General features: G+C 27.6%; 1 protein-coding gene across 1 annotated transcript in view; it reads left to right on the top strand.

The window, feature by feature from the left end:
- Positions 1–1074: 1074 nt before the first annotated feature.
- Positions 1075–20485, top strand: part of CAH9 (Carbonic anhydrase 9) — a 37021-nt gene continuing 17610 nt past the window's right edge. The window contains exon 1 of the mRNA XM_088264685.1: positions 1075–1406. Coding sequence (XP_088120811.1) covers positions 1352–1406 — 55 coding nt within the window. The 5' untranslated portion in view covers positions 1075–1351. The remainder of the gene's footprint in view (positions 1407–20485) is intronic.

The following is a 20485-nucleotide window of genomic DNA, read 5'->3' as shown; positions in this document are numbered from 1 at the left end:
TGATGAGATGTCAAAAAAACAAAATTTAATTAATGTTCTTTTTTGTTTCTTAAGCTCTCAAAGTTTCTACACTACGGAAAATATCAAGCTTTTACTATTAGACTTTTAGTTTCTATGTGATGGGGGGTGGTTTTTCCAAATTTTGATGAGCTTAGACATTCTATAATAGATTTGGCAATTCGGCACTCGCAACCTCTTTTCCTTCATATGAATGATTCTAGGTACGTGAAATTGTGAACCGTTTAGTCGTTAGGAACGTTAGTTGGTGCATCTTTAGTGATCAAAGCGATCAATTTCTTAGTCACTTTGGTTTTGATTGGATTTATTTTAAGTCCCAATCGAGTTTTCTTCTTTGATTCTGTGGATGAGTTCTGCCATTTCATATTTACTCGTTGTAATTAGTGTGATAACATCTGAATAATTTTCAGATTTTATGTATATATATATATATATATATATATATATATATATATATATATATATATATATATATATATATATATATATATATATATATATATTTAGATATGTATATACATATTTATATATTTATATTTACTCTGTGTTTTATAAAAATATATTGTCGTTTGAATTATTATTGCTATTGCCCGTGGGAAAATTCTCTAATAACCCTTAAAAGTTTCACAAACTGTCCCTGAAACTGATTCTGTATAAGTGAATGTGAAAGTGAAACCTGAATTTGTATTTTAGTAATTTAACTAGGCTTTTTCAGTATATACATATATTTGATATCAACAATAAAGAAAAGAGTGTTCGTGAGTTTATATTATTTACTATTTATTAAAAATAGAAATATATTGCCACACAAATTATTATTACTATTGACCATGGGAAAACTCTTAAATAACCCTTTAAATTGTCCCAGAAACTGATTGTATTATATATTTAGTTAGGTTTTCTTAGTATATACATTTGATATCAACAATAAAGTAAAAAAAGTGACGGTGAGTTTAAATTATTTATCTATTTTCAACGGAATTACTCCGATGCGACTGGCAACGATTTTCAACGGTGGCCGCTTTTCAGCAAACAGTGATTCATTCCGCCAGAACCAGTCTCTAGTTGTTGTTAGCAGGTATCGCAATTACTTAACGACTGTTCATGCGATCGGAGGGAAAATCAGGCGACGGAGTGCAATGTGGTAAAAACCTGTGACGAGAATACTTTTCCAACTGAAAAATATAAACTGAAGTGTCAATACTTCCCTAAATTCTGTTGATCGCTTTGCGCTGTCTTTTAAGTATTTAATTTTTTACGTAAAAAATTTTTGGAATTTTTTTCTTGAGTCTTGAAGTTTTCAGTATTCAGTTTGTAATTAAAATACACCAAAATGTTGTTAAATACAACTTGGCTGTTATTGCTTGTTGCTGCGTTTATGATTGAAGGTAAGAATAATTCTCTAATGTATTTTTCTTTATAAAAATTTTAACATAAAAAAATCGTTTTTATAAAAATTCTTTCATGTATTAATATCTAGCTACCAGAGTATCATTTTCATCATTCAATGAATTTTATATGAGGGGTAAGTTATTATTTTTGATTTTAAAATTTACATATCAAGATATAAAAATTAAGAAAATTAAATTAAATTAAAATATCCGTCTTATAATATATTGCATGAAAATGCAATGCAATCTTTCGCAAATAGGTGCATATATAATTTTTAATGATTTTTTCTCAATTTATCATAATTCTTTTAATATTTTAAGATGTACTTAGGTAGTAAATCATGGATCGATTTTCTGTAATCATTAAATTATTAAATATTACCACTGCACAAACGCTTAATATATTTATGGCGGGTCTGAAAAGTTCATAATAATTTGAATGCTTATGTTGTAAAATATTATTGAGGCGTTACGTAAAAATCTATAAATGATAAGAAAAATAAATGCATTTTCGAGATAAAAACATTGACAACTTAGTTACAAAAAGAGATTTTGCACTAATTTATACGACATCGTAACGATAATAGTTGATTACAATTACTTATACACTGTTTATACCAAGATATTCGATCGATTTCATTTGTAGAGTAAACACGGGTATTTTTGAAACAACCAATTTTTGACATTACTGATTTCATATCAAAAATATCTGCTATTAGACACATATTGAAATGAAGAGTAAACCACTTCTGTTCCATGAAAATAGAGCCTACATTTGCTTTGATGGTTTTGTTGTTGCCTATTTTTTTTTTAATAATTGATTATCACAATTTTCTGTGTTATAGAGTTTTTTTTTTTAAGTTCAAAAGACTTATTTATACTATCTCAATTGCTATTCCCCAAAATATCTATATTAACAATAACTGATATGAATAAAATTTCCAATTCTTCATTCATTTTTGAAAGGTAAGAATACTTTTATAAAAAAAATAGAATATAATGGATTGAATAATTTATAAAAAAATAACATTGATATTATGAATGACTGTTATAAATCAATATTGACTAGACCAATATGCTTAAATTGACAATAATAGGAGTCTTTACCCTACATACACCGTATCTGTAATATATGTATAATATTATAATACTTCTTGTACTGAGTTTTTATTATTTGTTTCCATAACGAAAAACGTTTTTTTTTAATGTAATGTGCCAATTTTTATTTTTGGGTTATAAAAAAAAACAAAAAGTTATCCTCCACACTCATTTTTTTAGAGTTAAATCATCCCAACCTTGTTTTTGCATCAATCACTCATCCCCCTCTTTTATGTATTAGGTATCGTATACATGTATAACATTGCAGAGTGTCATTTTATAAATGAAATTCTAGACGGATTATTGATATAAACCCATTCAAATTTTAGATTATTATCATTCGAAGCTTACAGATGCATGAATATAATTAAATCAAATCAATTATAATTTTTGTAAGCTGCTCGTATATTTTTTGCACCTTATAATTATGGAAATTATTTAACGAAATAGTAATTGCTATCTGCTGACATAATTAATATATTTATGTTTAAACACTATATTTCTGAAAGCGATTCTTTCAGCGATAGTCTGTTGAAATATCTTAAATTAATTATATGAAGAAAATAAAACTTCAATAAATTCAATTCAATAAAATCACTTGACACGCATATATCGCTCACTCCTTTCGACAATGTTAAACATCAAAAATCGTCAATTTTCAGCTATGCATGATTTCGGAATGCCCAGAAAATGTACTATATCCTAACAAAAGCTGCATATTCTTAACTTAATATTTGCCCACTACAGGGAAGAAAGTGTTGTTTTTGCATTTTGAAGAAAAGGTAATTGATTATTATTTTTTAAAAATATCCTAAATATTTTTCAAATGGAGAAAAAACATTCAGGTTTTACCTAAAAAGATCGGTTGCACAGTAAAAAGTTCAATAAATGGCTTGATATTTATTTTTTTAACATTTTATTATATTTTTGAACTTTAAAAACGATCTCCTGAAAAATCAAGTTTTTTTTTAAATATGCCGTTGTTGAAAGGAGAGAGCGATATGTGTTTGTATATATATATATATATATATATATATATATATATATATATATATATATATATATATATATATATATATATATATATATATATATATATATATGTATGTATATATTATACAGGGGTTTTTTAAACATAAAATGTCCCGGAACCCCACTTCATGTCAAGCTTTTTACTTAAACAAATCTTGTTCAAATATCATTTGAATAAAGTTTAAAGCATTTTTTTTATGTAGTCAAGTTCATTAAAGGTGAGTATTCTCATTTACGTATTTATGATTCCGCCAGACTAAATACATTATAATCTCCCATTGACAGTGCAGCCCAATAAATGATACGTGCTTCTCAAACCTGAATATCTGAATCCTAACGACTGACGGTTGGGATTATTTTGAGAATAATAAATAAATAAAATTTTGTTATCACATGATTAAAAGAGTCTCGGCTCAATAAAGGCTTTCTCAATCCAACATTGAATTGGCTGTCGCGAATTTATTACTGTATCATAAGATTGATCATGTAACTAGTAGCTCCAAAAAATTGAGTAGTATGGTTGCACGTGTGAAAAGTGATCACTTACAAACCTATGATAGATCATAAGTCCTGTAAAAACCCAGACTTCCATATTATTCTACATCTATGTTAAGATATTAAAATAAAATAAAATCGCGTTATTGTTTGAAAACGAAAACTTTTAGCAAGTTAAAAAGATAATTTCTTGTTTTATTCATTACTATATTTTGTTCAATATAAATATGAATCAACTAATAAAAAATGTTCACAATTTGCATTATAAAATAAATGAGAACTTTACAAATACACACCATATAACTTTTTTTTCCCATATAAGATTTTTTCTTAATTTAAAAACAGACTTTTAAAAGACGTGTCGTGCAGAATGTAAAATGGGATTATCCGCGTCTTTATCTAATTTTTTTTATTGTTTTATTTTCCTTTTATAATTTTTATGAAAATTCCAATATCTGAAATATTTTGAGCGGTAAAATCTCTTATATAAGATCAGTTTTTAAGAACTTTTTCTCGCAGTTTAAAGCTAGAATATAGAAAAGGATGAGCAGAATATTTTTTTAAAAAACATTTTCCAAAACAAAAGATAATTCTTCAATATTATCACATAATGTATGTACTTTATAATTAATCCGATTTTTGTTTTTCTAAGAGAAATGGGTACTTTGCCAGAAATTTGTATGTCAGAAATATAAATTTAACGTCGTTACAGTATTTTTTTTCATGAAATATTTTACCACAATATTCGTGAAGTGTAATTCGTCAAGTCTTAAGCGGGTACTCGATAGCCTGCAACTTTCTTCTTTACACCCAAGTAGCATTTAACGTAATTAAATTATTTTTTTTTGCTTACAACACAGTTTTTGAATTGAAAAAATAAGTTCTAAATAAAATAGGATAGTTTAAAAAAAATAAAAAAAAATTGAAAAAATTATTAAAAGGTAATTAAAAGGAGTAAACAAAATACTAAAAATACAAAATTTTTTTTTTTCAATTTATACTTTTAAAAAAGTGGTTTCTCGCGCAGCATTATATATTTGAGAGTACACCGTTAAACATCCTTTATTATATTGAAAAACGGTAGTTGGAACAGCGCTATATGTGGTATTGAGTAATGGAAATTACTCATCGGTAATGTTATACATATGACATGCATGTAATATGTTTGAATAAATAAATAAATAAATAATAAAGTATTTATTACCTTAAGGGACTGTTACACCTGGAAAACCAAAATCATTAATTACAAGATCATGATACAGCTTTATACATAAAACTTAGTTTATTATTTCGATATTGAAAATATCGATATCTTAGTTTTCAATGCACAGGTTTACGACTCCAAATAATTGTAAAGATATCGCATCACTTTGCGAGTAAGGTGGTCCTCAAATAAACAAAAAGAAAAAAGTGAGATTCTTCATCAGTAAACAAGAGTTTTTTTTAATGCAAAGGCATTTTAAAAATTATTTTCAAGTTCAAGATAGTACCCATTAGGCAGTAATAATTACAAATAGGTTACTCGAGATAACAAAATGCAATAAAATAACAATATACTTTAATGTAAAGAAATTCATTATGCTTTATTTTCCATTCATTGGCGAAGTGCGATTGTCGATGAAAAAATCATATCTCGAAGAAAAACCGATTTTGTCATAGACGAATTTCAACTTGGTAGTGAATACTGCATTGCTTAATGAATGAATCGCGATAAGTAAGATATTTTAAAAATGTTGGAAGGCAAGTGACATTCGTTCAACATCTATTTTTGATTTTAGATATTTGAAGGAGCGAATTTATAGTCCAGGAGTAAGTAGGGCTACCAAATTGTTTGGAACTGAAATCAATTAACTTTTTTTTTTACTTTTGAAAAAAAAAGTTTTTTTCGATTATTTTGAGGCAAATGTTTTTTTTAAATTGTCAATTATGCACAAAATAACAGACGTTTCTCAGGCTACGCTAACAAAAAGGGTAAAATATGGTATTTAGATTACTTTACGTAAATAATGTAATTCTTATCTTTATTACTACATTACTAACCGTATTCATCCAAATTCTGAAAACACAGATTCAATCCTTAAATATAGGATTCATCCGAGTTAATAAAATTAAAGTGTATAAAATATTGTTATGTTCTAATTATCAGTTAACTCAGACAAAAATATTTCAATACGGTTATATGAGGTGTAAAAATAATTATACACATAGGCCTCGCACCTAGCTTTTTTTTTTATTACGTTTTGTTGTGAAAACAGGAAAATTGTGATTGTAGAAACAGTTTTTTTTTATTGTGGTACAGGAAAATGTATCAATTTAAACATATTTATTTAAACAACTGTTTTGAGATATTTCAAAAAATTATTAAATAAATCGGAACATGAATCTCCCCCTATTTTTTTTGGGACCTGAAAAATCCTTAAAAACCGGTCGACATAGGTCGACTTCGGCCTAGCAAATGCTCTTGAACCTGACCTCGCTTTCGCTATGAACGATGCTGTCTTCCAATATATTATAAAATATCCATTGAGCGGTACCAACAATAATGTGTTAACACTGTAAAATAAAATATAAATAGGGGTAAATTAATTTTAGAATTGTTTTTTTTTTGTCTCACCGCCCAAAATATGATGCGGAATTTTGGCAACCGAGTGCTGTGTACGTGAACTTGCCGCTAATGACAGTGGAAGTAGGGCACTTGAAATATATGAGCCAAAAATTGTCAGTGATGCACTCATCTGTCCCTCAGTGCAATCGTTTGGTAATAAAATAAATATAAAAGCACGATTGCTCTGAATATTGTAGGTGTAATAAAGGCATATATATATTTACGTACTAATTATATTGCTTAGGTTCTGATGCTTCAGCTAAAGATCAACACCTTATCTACTCAAAGTTAATTTATTTTCAGGTTTGCCGTTTAATTTGTAGATCTCCACTTGAATTTTTATATTGAATGTCTAAATATATATTAAATTCAAACACTGATTTTTTTAGTCGTTTGATTTTAACATTTAATATTTAAATCAAAGTGAATTTTTAATGTACACGGACTAAAATAGGAAACCTTGATATGGAACAAGATACTTAATAAATATAATATATTTTTATTTTTTATTTTTTGATTAGACTTAATTACTGGATTTAACTCTCGAGGGCCATACATCCAAATATATTACATGTCGCTCACTCCTTTCAACAACGTCATATATCAGAAATCGTCAATTTTCAGTTGTGCATGTTTTCGGAATGCCCAGAAAATTTACTATATCCCAGCAAAAGCGGCATATTTTAAACTTAATATTAACCCGCTACACGGCAGAAACTGTTGTTTTTGTATTTTGAAGAAAAGGTATTGTTTAATTATTTTTTTAAATAAAATAAATATTTTTCAAATGGAGAAAAAAACATTCAGGTTTTACCTAAAAAGATCTGTTGCACAATAAAAAGTTCAATAAGTGGTTTGATATTTATTTTTAATACATTTTATTATATTTTTAAAACATAAAAACGATCTCTTGAAAAATTAAGCTTTTTTTATATATGACGTTGTCGAAAGGAGTGAGCGATATGTCAACATTAATAATGTATCTTTTTACAAAGAAGTTATGGAAATCTGTCTTTGGAATATGGAAGCTCTGTGAAAACTCAGCCTTCCTTATACCTTTTATATAAAAAATGCTTTGTTTCATTCGATCTGTACAAAATTGAAAATTTTGTCAACCTCTTCTTTTTTCGGGATTTTTAAAAATAAATCTCAATAAACACGTGACGTATTTACATAAATCGTTCATTGAATGGAAATATTACACAATTCAATTTATTTTCATAAATGAGAAATTTGTTTAAATTTTTTTAAACATCAGTATCATAAAATTAAGTGTTTTTCATATTTTATTTCACGTTTTTTCTTCTTTTCCTTTTATTTTTAATTATTATGTGGTTATTGGTCTTAATTTGAGTAAACTACCCATTGAAAACTATTAAGTACAAATAAATATTATATTACATAAAAAAAAAATAATTGTATTTAGGGAAAATGGACATATCCCAGATAAATGTTAGCTCTTATTTGTTTATTTTTATATTTTTACTTAACGCTACTCCATTTATCAATGTTTTATTTTCTGACTCCGTAGTGTAATAGTTAGAACGTTTAGCTTTCGTATTGGAGGTCACGGGTTCAATTTACAGTGGGTCGAAATCAATATCACTGTAATATGGATTAAATATCACCTTGGACTAATACCTGAAGCGCGTGATTGATTGGCTTGCTTTCACGTAAATAACGATAAAGATAACACTGCGTCTGTGCGATGCAGTGCTTTTTACACCACTGGGTGTGGGTTAAAAATAGAAGAATAATGTTTTATTTAAAAAGTACGTAGTTCGAATAAACATTAAAATTTTCATGCTTATTTCTTTAAGCATGATTAATTATATTTTGATGTTAATTTAATTATAATTCGGCTATAAAAATGCAACGCGATAAAAGTGTCGCTATTAATTCAATAAAGAACACATAACTACTTGCCAAAATATTTGGTCGGATAACGTACTAAATCTCGGTTTGTTGCATTACACAAAATTATCATTTCTTACATTAAATATTTAGAATTCACGATGTCTTTTGCAATAACGATAAATATTAAAAGCAATGAATGTTTGTCGTTTTATTTTTATGACTTCAAACAGTTTTCATAGTGTGGGACTATCAAAATTGTATAAGAAATAGTTGTTTCGCCTTGTACCGTTAGATTAGGCTAGGTTAGGTTCGTAAGTAGTTTTAGAGATATTAAAAATTATTTTAGAAACAGCTGTTTCGTCTTGTAGCGCCAGACAGTGCTTTGGTATAACATCGATACCTAAATTTACAAACGTGCTAATTTCGGTGATAGTGCGTAGTAAGTACTCTAGTTTTTGTACATTTTCATGAATTTCTCTGTAAGAGACATTTTATTTAAAAAAAATACAATAGTTACTTGTACCATATATTCAGTGATCGAGAAAACTTTTTTTTAATGTATATATAGTATTTGTATTTGTGTTTTTATTATGTAAACAAATATTTAAATTTCATACTATTTTCGTGAGTCTAAGTTAAATATGTATATGTAGCAAATTATGGTTGAGTGGGTCGAGCCCAGAAACCCTGTCCGCGGCACTAACCACGGGATCACAGCCGACACGCAATGACTTCACTCTGTTTTTGTCTTACATGTTAGACTTTTATTTTTCTTTTGGAAAATATGTAATTAGTACATTATCGATGAGTTTGTATTAGACTCTCAATTGTTCAGACCACATCAAACGAGATTTTTTGGAGTGTGGTAAAATAAATATAATAATATAATGAACTGGAGTATAACTACAAGGGAGTCCTGGTTCCAACCCTTATGGTATGTATGGACGGAAGCATGGAGTTGGCAAAAAAAGGAGGAAAGTAGGCTGATTGTAGTCAAATGCGATCTCTCGGACGAATGTGCGGCAAAACGATGTATGATATATGTTCGAACGGTGAAAGAAAAGAATGCAAAGCTGAGATAGGGTGCTTGTCCACTACCCGGCATTTTACCGTCCGGCAGTCCGATTTTGAAAAATGAAAGCGACTATGACAGTTTAGCGTGATCGAATTTATACGCAACGTGTTAACGCACCGATCAAGAGCTCCGATCCAAAGAAAGATGGACAAGAGCACAAGCCAATCCAAGCCAATCATCGTTTTAAAACGCTAACTGACGTGCCGGACGGTAAAATTCCGTGTAGTGGACAAACGCCCATAAGCATTATCATGGTTTGGACATCGCTCACTCCTTTCAAGAACGTCATAAATAAAAAATTGGCAATTTTCAGTTTTGCATGTTTTCGGAATGCCCAGAAAATGTACTATATCCTAGCAAAAGAGGCATATTTTTAACTTAATATTTACCCGCTACAGGGCATAAAGTGTTGTTTTTCCATTTTGAAGAAAATGTTTTGTTTAATTATTTTTTTTAAAGTACTTAATATTTTTCAAATAAAGAAAGAACCTTCAGGTTTTACCCTAAAAATATCTGTTGCACAGTAGAAAGTTCAATAAGTGGCTTGATATTTATTTTTAATACATTGTATCATATTTTTAACCTTTAAAAACGTTCTCCGGAAAAATCAAGTTTTATTTTTATTTTTGACGTTCTTGAAAGGAGTGAGCGACATGTGGAACGAATGAAGAAAGAATGGGAAAAAATTGAGACAAATGTAGTTAGAAAAGGGGGCAGAGGAAGACCAAAGAAAACTCGGTATGAACAGGTATGTCAAATACTTGAAAGCGGTCGAGTCAGGAGTCCAAATAATCGGCGAGTTTGTATGAGTATATTTGCAAAGACTATGTGGTGTGGCGTTCAATTCTCTCCGCTTACCTCTGCAGTGAAGCGGCGTGATGGTTAGTTGGTTAGTTTTTTGGGAATTATAACTATGGTATTCTTATTTTGACAACGATATGCGCTACAAAATTTTCGTACTTTGCGATCGAAATTAATTTCATTAATATTTTCGATTGATATTTTTATACTAAGATATAAATATCTTGATTTTTATATTATATTATATCTGAAGTAATGGTAATTACGTTATCTGTCATGTTTGTGTAGAAAATCAATTGAATACGCCAAAGTGGAAGTATTACTTTCAATAACAATACCTAATAAATGTGACCTCATTTCCAGGTAATCTCTTTTCAGTGTTTAAGTGTGAAACAAATGCTAATTTATACTGTACATTATATTATGTCGTAGTAAGTAGTAAAATCACTACTACAAGCTCCAAGGGCAGATGGAGAATTTTTAATAATAAATTCAAACATGAATTATTAAATGGTTACATCGTTGCAAATCTAGATATGGTACCTTTTAAAACCATATTTTTTAAATAAAAAAATCAGCTTATTTTATAAAAAAAATCCATAGTTTATCCATTATTTTATCTATCTATCTATTAACTCTCAGTTTATATTCGAACCCGAAGATGGAAGCATCTTTAATTTCCAAAACTAGTCGTTAAAATATAATACTCAAGTGATAAGACACTTGTCTTATTTTTCATTTTCTAGAAACCTTTTTTAAAAAGTTTTTTATTTGTTTAATTTTTTATTTATTTGAGTTAACAACAACAACATGTGGTTAACAACAAAACAATTAATAGATATACAAGCCAAGCCAATTATAAGTTATATATATATATATATATATATATATATATATATATATATATATATATATATATATATGTATATATATAAATATATATATATATATATATATATATATATATATATAATATATATATATATATATATATATATATATATATATATATATATATATATATATATATATATATTTATATATATATATATATATATATATATATATATATATATATATATATATATATATATATATATATATATATATATATATAAATATTTATATATAATTATTAAACAAGCCAATTATAAGTTAACCACAGAAACATAATGATTAGTACAAAATATGTAGTGTAGATCTAACAAATGAGTTTTTAAAAGATCCTGAGATATAATATGCTCACCATTCGACTTTTCGAATTTTTAAAGCTTATTTGTTAAAAGTGGAAACTGACAGATGGTGCTATCTGTTGAAAACTATAGCTTTCTCCGCTTGAACAGTTGTTCGATTTCGTCCGAATTATCGTTAATTAATCTCTATTGAGGCATCTATAGAATATATATATATATATATATATATATATATATATATATATATATATATATATATATATTATATATATATATATATATATATATATATACATATATATATTATTATTTTTTATTTTATTTATTTATATGACAAATATACCAAAATACTACTTATTAGAAGAAAAACCAAAATAACCTCATTTTCTGTTACTAAAATATAGAAGTGTACTATCAGGTCATTTAAATTAGTGCTGATATTCATTTAGTAATTTTTCTCATTTTAATTGGTTTTATTTATTTTATGAAATCCATAACGCTTAAACGTTAAAATCTCTAATGTGTTACACTGAATTGAGATAAGTTGATACCATAATTACCTACTTTTAAGCGGAAACCGAACTAACAAGTCTTTATTTTGGCACCGCAAAATTTTTCCGCATTTGCTAACAAGGCTGAAGAGAAGCTAATAATGTGTAATATTTAAAAAAAAGGGAAGAAAGAATGCCAGTAGATGTGAGAAGAAAATAATAAAATTCAGAAGTGTGAAGATGAAGCTTACATCGCCCACAGAATATTTACGAGAATAGTTTCATGAACAAGTATAAAAAAAAGTCATGTACGTTTTTCGAAAAATTTATGATCTGAGCTAATTATATTTTGTTCGCAACATTATGGGTGTGTCCAAATCTGGGATTCTCCACTTTACTTGTTATTTTTGCATTTTTAAATCTCAACATAGATGAAGACTATTATGGAAGTCTGTATATTTACAGGGCTTATGATCTGTCATAGGCTGGTTAAGTGATCACTTGACTGAAGTGACATGAGATTTATGATATATCGCTCGCTCCTTTCAAGAACGTCATAAATCAAAAAACATGATTTTTCAGGAGAACGTTTTTAAAGTTTAAAAATATAATACAATTTATTAAAAATTAACATCAGGCTACTTATTGAACTTTTTACTGTGCAACAGATCTTTTTGTGTAAAACCTGAATATTTTTTCTCCATTTGAAAAATATTTTGTATATTTAAAAAAAATAATTAAACAATACCCTTTTTTCAAAATTCAAAAACAACACTTTCTGCCCTGTAGCGGGTAAATATTAAGTTAAAAATATGCCTCTTTTTCTGGGATATAGTACATTTTTTGGGCACTCCGAAAACACGCATAACTGAAAATTTACGATTTTTGAAATCTGACGTTCTTGAAAGGAGCAGTGTGGTTGTCAATCATGGGTCTTTAAAAAACATTTTTAATATAAATAAATAATTACAAATATTAATAATAACTCGAAAAACGGTTTCCTTAAAAAGCCAGGAAAATATTTTGGAAATAAAAAAAGGATTGCATGACTTAGAAGTATAAATCAGGGTCACAATTTAGAAATTCCAAGGCAAGTTGTAAAAAAAACTATTTCATTGCTATTTATTTTAAGTAAGTCGTAAAATATTTTTATCACACAAGTGTCATAAAATTTTTCAAAATATCAAAAAGTCGATAAAACTACGTATGGAATTTGGTTAAAAAGAAAACATTATGGTCTAAAATACAAAATTTAATTTTATTGATAAACAATATTGGGTTAATATGAATAGTGCGTACGTTAATTTTTTTTATCAAAATGCGTAGGTACCTATATTATACGGGTCTATCTCAATAAAACTAACGCTTATAATTTAGTTCTGGTTTAATAGCCACCTTAATAAATATTTTAATAGGCTAATACAGTTCATCGCATAAAAATTATTTTAAAATAATCACTTAAAAATTATAGATAAGGTGACCTTTTTTAATCGTTTTCCATGTATGTGAATATGATCCAGGGTTCGGACCTCTCATACAATTGAAAGAGTTTCTGCTCAAAAAAAACTTATGTTACCTCACCAATAGATGTTCTCTAGTAAAATTCTAGTGATTCAAGCAATGTTTCGTAATCGGATCATATACTAAATTGGATCGTATAAAGAACTTCCAAGAATTTGAGTGGAGTGGTTATCAATCATGGGTAGAATTGGTGATACACGTGGGTCGTAAGCTCCGTAAAGGCCCTGACTTCCATATTCTTCTTCATCTATGTTGAGATGTCAAAAAATAATATGACCTTTTATAATCATGAAATGAAGCAGAATATTTCAATTTTCTAAATACTTAATATGTACAAAATTGCGTGGACACTCGACTGTGAAACTGACGTCTTGGGTTCGATTCTCACCAATTGCAAAATAAACTCAAGAAAGATTTATTTTCAATTGGTTCGGGTATTTGTGATGTATTTTTTTACATAAACATTCCCTATATTTATCCTTACTGCAGACGAGCCCCTAAAAGCAAAGGCAATTCGAGTATTATCATTTAAAATTAAAATAAAACTTATAGTATATTTACCGCAGAAAAGCGACAAATCATGTTGTAATAAAGTAAATAAATTGTTATGTTAACTAATGATTTTTCTATGAACTACATATTATAAGATTTGATGTTTCTACGTATATAAATAGTATTAAAAATTTGATTTTTAAAATATAGTACAAAAATCGTATGTAAAATAAATGCTGCAAAGATCATTCCTTTCAACAACGTCAAATACAAAAAAAAACTTGATTTTCTCCTGAATATCAAGTTTTTAAAGATCGTTTTTAAGGTTTAAAAATGTATTAAAAATAAATTTCAAGCCATTGAATGAACTTTTACTGTGGAACAGATCTTTTTAAGTAAAATCTGAAGGTTTTTTCTCCATTTGAAAAATATTTAGTGTATTTAAAAAAATAATTTAACAATACCCTTTCTTCAAAATGCAAAAACAACACTTTCTGCCCTGTAGCGGGTAATTATTAAGTTAAAATATATACAACTTTTGCTGGGATATAGTACATTTTTGGGGCATTCCGAAAACATGTACAACTGAAAATTGACGATTTTTGATATATGACGTTGTTGAAAGGAGTGAGCGAATTATCTTCATTGGGTAAAGGATCATTATTGATTAAAATCAGGAAAGAGAAAAAAGTTAGTGAAATGGCATTTTATACACATTTTGTCCTTCACGCAAAGCATTTAAATTTTTGCTGACAAAACGACATAATATATGGTCGATTATTATATGAGACTTTTTTAAATATTGTAGTTTTATAGGATTTTCCAAAAAACAATATCTTCATAACGAATAACTTAAAATAACTTTATGTTATGAATAAAGAATGTAATATTTTACGATATCTTAGAATATCAAAATGATATTAAAAAATGTCATAGCTGGAGATTTTTTCAGAACAGGTTTTTCAGATTAATATGCACGCTGAATACGGAGTTAGGAATTTATTATTTATTGTCATAATATGTATATCATTTTTTTAAGTACTATGTGTGAAAGAAAACATGAATTATTATATTTTATCCTGGTTTAACTTATTTATTTTATTTCTGTTATTCTCACATTGTATAAATAAAAAAAGAGAATATTATGAAATAAAAAACGTGTACTCCTATTATATTTTTATGACACAGTATCTTAGTACATCGCACAGGAAACCAAATTCATAAAACTTGTGAAATTAAATTTTCTTTAATGACTGATTAAATAACTAACTAACCATCACGCCGCTTCCCGCACGGTTAGGTAGAGAGAATAGAACGCCACACCACTCTGTCTTTGCAAACATTATTCGTCTCTTCCTCGTTCATGCATCTCCTTATACATACCCGCCGATTGTTACGACTCCTAACCTGACCGCTTTCAAGTATTTGGCATACCTTATCGTGCCATGTTTTTTTCGGTCTTCCTCTTCTTCAATGACTTTAAATTTAATTATTTTATTATATTCCAAATCTAAAGGTGAAATGTATTGGTCTTAAAGGTTACATTGAAAATATATTAAAGATGCTTTGAAGATCATTTGGATGATTTTAGCTATATATAAGATGTATAATAAAGGTTGATTAAAAATATATGCATTTATGTTTAGTTTAAAAAAAATTCAAATTATAATCAGTGATTTTAAATATATAAAAAAATAAATTAGTATAATATGTCATTATTTGTCATAGAAAATAAAAATAAAAAGTTAGAAGTACTAATGACAAGCTGAAAGCGAATATGCCTGTCAACTCATTTTACAAGTCAAGTCATCAAAAATAAACGCTGTTTTCATTTTCAATTATTAAATGAATTGCCAATATAAAACTACCCGAAAATCTTTCTTCATTCACTTAGCCCGACAGGATAACGTTACACTCGCGTGAATGCGAATCTATATAATAACTCAGTACAGTAAAACCTCCATATAACGGACCTCTATTTTACGAACTTCGGATATAACGGACATAAATCCCGTCAAATATAAAAAAGAACGTCCTGTTGATTACAAATAATAAATGTTAATTTATAAATGTGGAATCGTTTAATTGGCTTTATTATTATTAATGTAACTATTTTTTATTATATATTTTTAATGTAAAGCTGTACAATTCCCGAACAAATAAAATAAAATAAATAAAGTATTGTAAATGCTTAATTTCAAGTGTCAAGTGTCAAGGGTCGCGGCATAATTAAACAATTTTAGCGGACATGATAATCACAAATTATTTCTCAAAATTTCAAAAGTGCAAAAAAAACTTGATTCCTCTTACAAAGCAGGATGACCAAAAGCAAGTGCTTTGATATAAACGCCACTTCACGTCGAGTACCCGAAGACAATAAATAGAATTTTGTTTGTGTTTTGTGTTGTTTATTTATCTAAAAACAGTGTTCATTTTTTTTTAATGATCATATTTTTTTATTGACTTACTCCCCTCCCCCCAACAAATCGGTTATATCGAGGTTTTACTGTAGTTTCACATTCAACATGGGCCTCAAAATTAACACCATTTCTTTGGATACATCATTGTTTATTTATTGAATATATACGTTTACACAAAATTTTATATCCTTTCAATAATATTTTGAGGAAAGCATACTTCGCCTAATTCATACTAATTTGGACAATGGAGCTGCTGACAGATTGTACCAATACATACTTGCCTTGAGATAATATTTTTATTTTCATGCAGTATACCTGACAAAGACATGCTAACAAAGAAAATCAAAAATACTTTTATAATATTAATAATACGTAAAAGTGTCTATTGCCGTAAAAATAAAATAAGGGTTATACGGATAAAAAAATCGTCACCTGTATAGGTTTTATTTCTTTTTCGAACTGAATACAGTAAGCCCCCCTACAACGTTTAGATAGGTGCCGCGTTATCGGAAGGAACTTTATATGAGGTTAATGTTTTTAAATTTTATTTAAATTACTAACCCCATATAAAGTTCCCTCCGTTAACGCGGTACCTATTTCAGCATTTTAGGGGGGTTTGCCGTAATTGATCCCTTTAAAACTGTTTGTCATAATTATACAAATAATAATTAATTATTTTAGAACTCAAAAACCATACACTGTCATTTTGACATCACGTATTTCTAAATAAATGATAAAGTAAAGGGTAAATATTGTAACTGTGGAATAAAAAATCATAAATTTTAATTTCAAAACAAATATTAGTGCCAATTTTGATTGTTGGAATTAACGCTTCCGACGCGATGTCAACGTAATAAAGATACTTCAAAAGACGTCATATAAAATCCGGGTAATGTATTTTCCCGGGAAATTAATCTAAATACGTCAGTACAAGAAATATATCCCACAGCAAATAATGCATTTCCACTTGAGTATCAGATAAGAAGATAAACGTTAAGAAAGTCCAAGCAGATAAATAAATATATATATATATATATATATATATATATATATATATATATATATATATATATATATATATATATATATATATATATATATATATATATATATATATATATATATATATATATATATATATATTTACATATTAAAATAAATAAAAACATAAAAAGGGGCTTAGTGGAAAACATTGGTAATCCAATTGTATACGACTGTTATAAACATTTATTTAAACAAAATATAATATGTGTAGTTTCAATTATGGATGAAACGTGCATTAATTAAGTTAATTTTTAAAATTGCATACAATACAGCGATATCGAATGAAAATAAGTTAGTGAAAATGAATTTTATAGAATAAAATAACAACAACTTTTTCCACATTAATTTTATTTGATCAGGAACCAGTTTTTTGATGTTGGTTACGACGAATTCCAGTTGCTGGTTAAATAAAATTCTTGTGGCAAAAACTATATAGTTGTTATTTTATTCTAAAAACTAAGTGAGATGAATGTTGGAAGAGGCCTCATTCCACTGAAAACGGAAACTGTAGAAGTTGGTCTGAGAATATATGTTGTTAAAATGAAGTGATTGATAATGGCGAAAAGATTTTTCTCCAAGTTTATCGAATCGGAATAAACCCATTGCTAAGGGGCATACACCAAGTTAGTAAAAAAGTAATGCTATCTACACTACATCGTTAATCCGTTATCTTTCCTTTCGAATATACTCCCTAAGTAGTAATAATTGTTAAGCTATGTTCTTAAAAATTTTGCTGTGTACGACGTATTTTTTTACAAACGTGGCTAGCTTTGTAGAATTGGATAATAATTTTTAAATACTATTTAAATATCATATAATATGTACAATACTATTGAGTTTTTATTCAGAACAATAAAATATTATCCGCAGTAACGATAACGTTTGCATATAGAATAAAAAATAATTTATGTGCATAGATAAGATGTTTATCTGAGGACCTCCCATGAACTTCCGTATCAGAAGATAAAATCTGTATTTTTTTGCCGACGATATAGTTATCCTGTATTTACATACTAAACAATGAGATTTGAATGTACAAACGACTTATTTTTGCATTTTTGACGTCATTCTCAACGTCATCCGTCACATGACCGAAAATAATTTTTAACAAGGTAAGAATTAGAAAGAAATACACCAAGATTATAAAGTACATAAGTATTTGATTTTTGATGTTCACGAAATTCGATTTCAAATAATTTGTCCGTTTTTATATTTTTTATACGTTTTTGTTTATATTTTGCAATGTTTGCTTTTGAGTCTATATGATAAATTAACGTTAAAAATAATGTCTTTAAATGAACAATTATAATTTTTTGTATAAGGCAGTAATGCCGGAAATAAAAACATAAATAAAACGACAGAAACCGCCATTTTTTCATTAAATATTTTGAATGATTAAATCAAAACTGTTCATTTCATTTGCAAATTATGAACTATTTTACAGACAAATTATTTACTTATTATCATACTTCATCAGACATCATCAGACTGGTACCAGTCTGATGATGTCGGTAACGACGAAACCCGGTCGCTGGTCAAATAAAAAAAAAGTGGAAAAGCTAAAAATATTGGTTTTAATCTAATAATATATTAAAAATGCAATTCCATCACGAAGTGTCAGTGGATAATATGAATCTATTTACTTATTAGTAACTTAAATGTTTAAACGTTTGAAAATGTATCTACGAAATAAACTATCATGAAACAAATAAACTTTTGGTCCAAATACTTCGACGAGGACACCCTGTGCCATTTTATCCCTCCAGTATACTATGCAGAAATAAATTAACAAGTCAATAATATAAATAATAAAACAAACCTTAACAGTTTTGTCGATTTTGCAGTTTTTTTTCGATTTAGTTTTATTCAAATGCATATCTTTTTTAGCAATATCACCTAGAGACGGGTTTTGTCATTTTTGTTGTTCGATTCCACTCAACCACAACTGAAAATAGTATCGAATTTAAATATATCGCTTACTCCTTTCAACAACGTCAAATATAAAAAATCGTTCATTTTGAGTTGTGCGTGTTTTCGGAATGTCCAAAAAATATACCATATCCCAGCAAAAGCGGCATATTTTTAACTTAATATTTACCCGCTACAGGGCAGAAAGTGTTTTGCATTTTGAAGAAAGGGTATTGTTTAATTATTTTTTTAAATTTACTAAATATTTTTCAAATGGATAAAAAAAATCAGGTTTTACCTAAAAAGATCTGTTGCACAGTAAAAAGTTCAGTAAGTGGCTTGATATTTTTTTTATACATTTTATTTTATTATTAAACTTTAAGTTTTAGTTTTTGTTTAAGTTTTTTGATACGTGACGTTGTTGAAAGGAGTGAGCGATATGTGTATATTACTTACTTCGATTTGTTAATAAACTAATATATTTAAGTAAAAAATATTCAATTACTTTTAGTCGTATTTCTATATTCGAATATTTAAATCGAGATGATAAATCTACACAAAAAAACGAGTAATTTATGTTTTGTCTATTGAAATACTTTATAATTCATCACTGTAAATACGTTGTCGTTTATATAAAGCACGCATTTCCTTTCCGTTAGAAAGTTGTCAGGGAAAAGTTTTTTTAATATTTTACTTGGCGCGCTGAATTATTTTCAAGAGATTTTCAGTGAAAATTACTCCAGCTGAAATTGAAAAAAAACAGTAAGTGAAAACGTATTAGGCGCTACTCGTTCACACGGTAGAGACAGTGATTAGTTTATTGGCTCGCATCATTGCCCTAATGTATTTATTTATCTTTACCAAAGCACACCCCTTACGTAACAACTTGAGAATACTTTATAGTTTTAGATAATCATCGTATATTTTTCACACTTACCGATCTATAAATAAATCAATTTGCTCCATTGCTGATATTAATTTACAAAGTAAATAGTAAAAATCATATATTATTAATGCCGGTCTTGTTAAGAAAGCATTAGCAAC

Source organism: Brachycentrus maculatus, unplaced genomic scaffold (assembly GCF_059751285.1).
Source record: "Brachycentrus maculatus isolate JH-2025_06_01 unplaced genomic scaffold, ASM5975128v1 h1tg000235l, whole genome shotgun sequence".
In the NCBI taxonomy this organism is placed as follows: Eukaryota; Metazoa; Arthropoda; class Insecta; order Trichoptera; family Brachycentridae; genus Brachycentrus; species Brachycentrus maculatus.
This window is presented reverse-complemented; position numbering and strand designations above follow the sequence as displayed.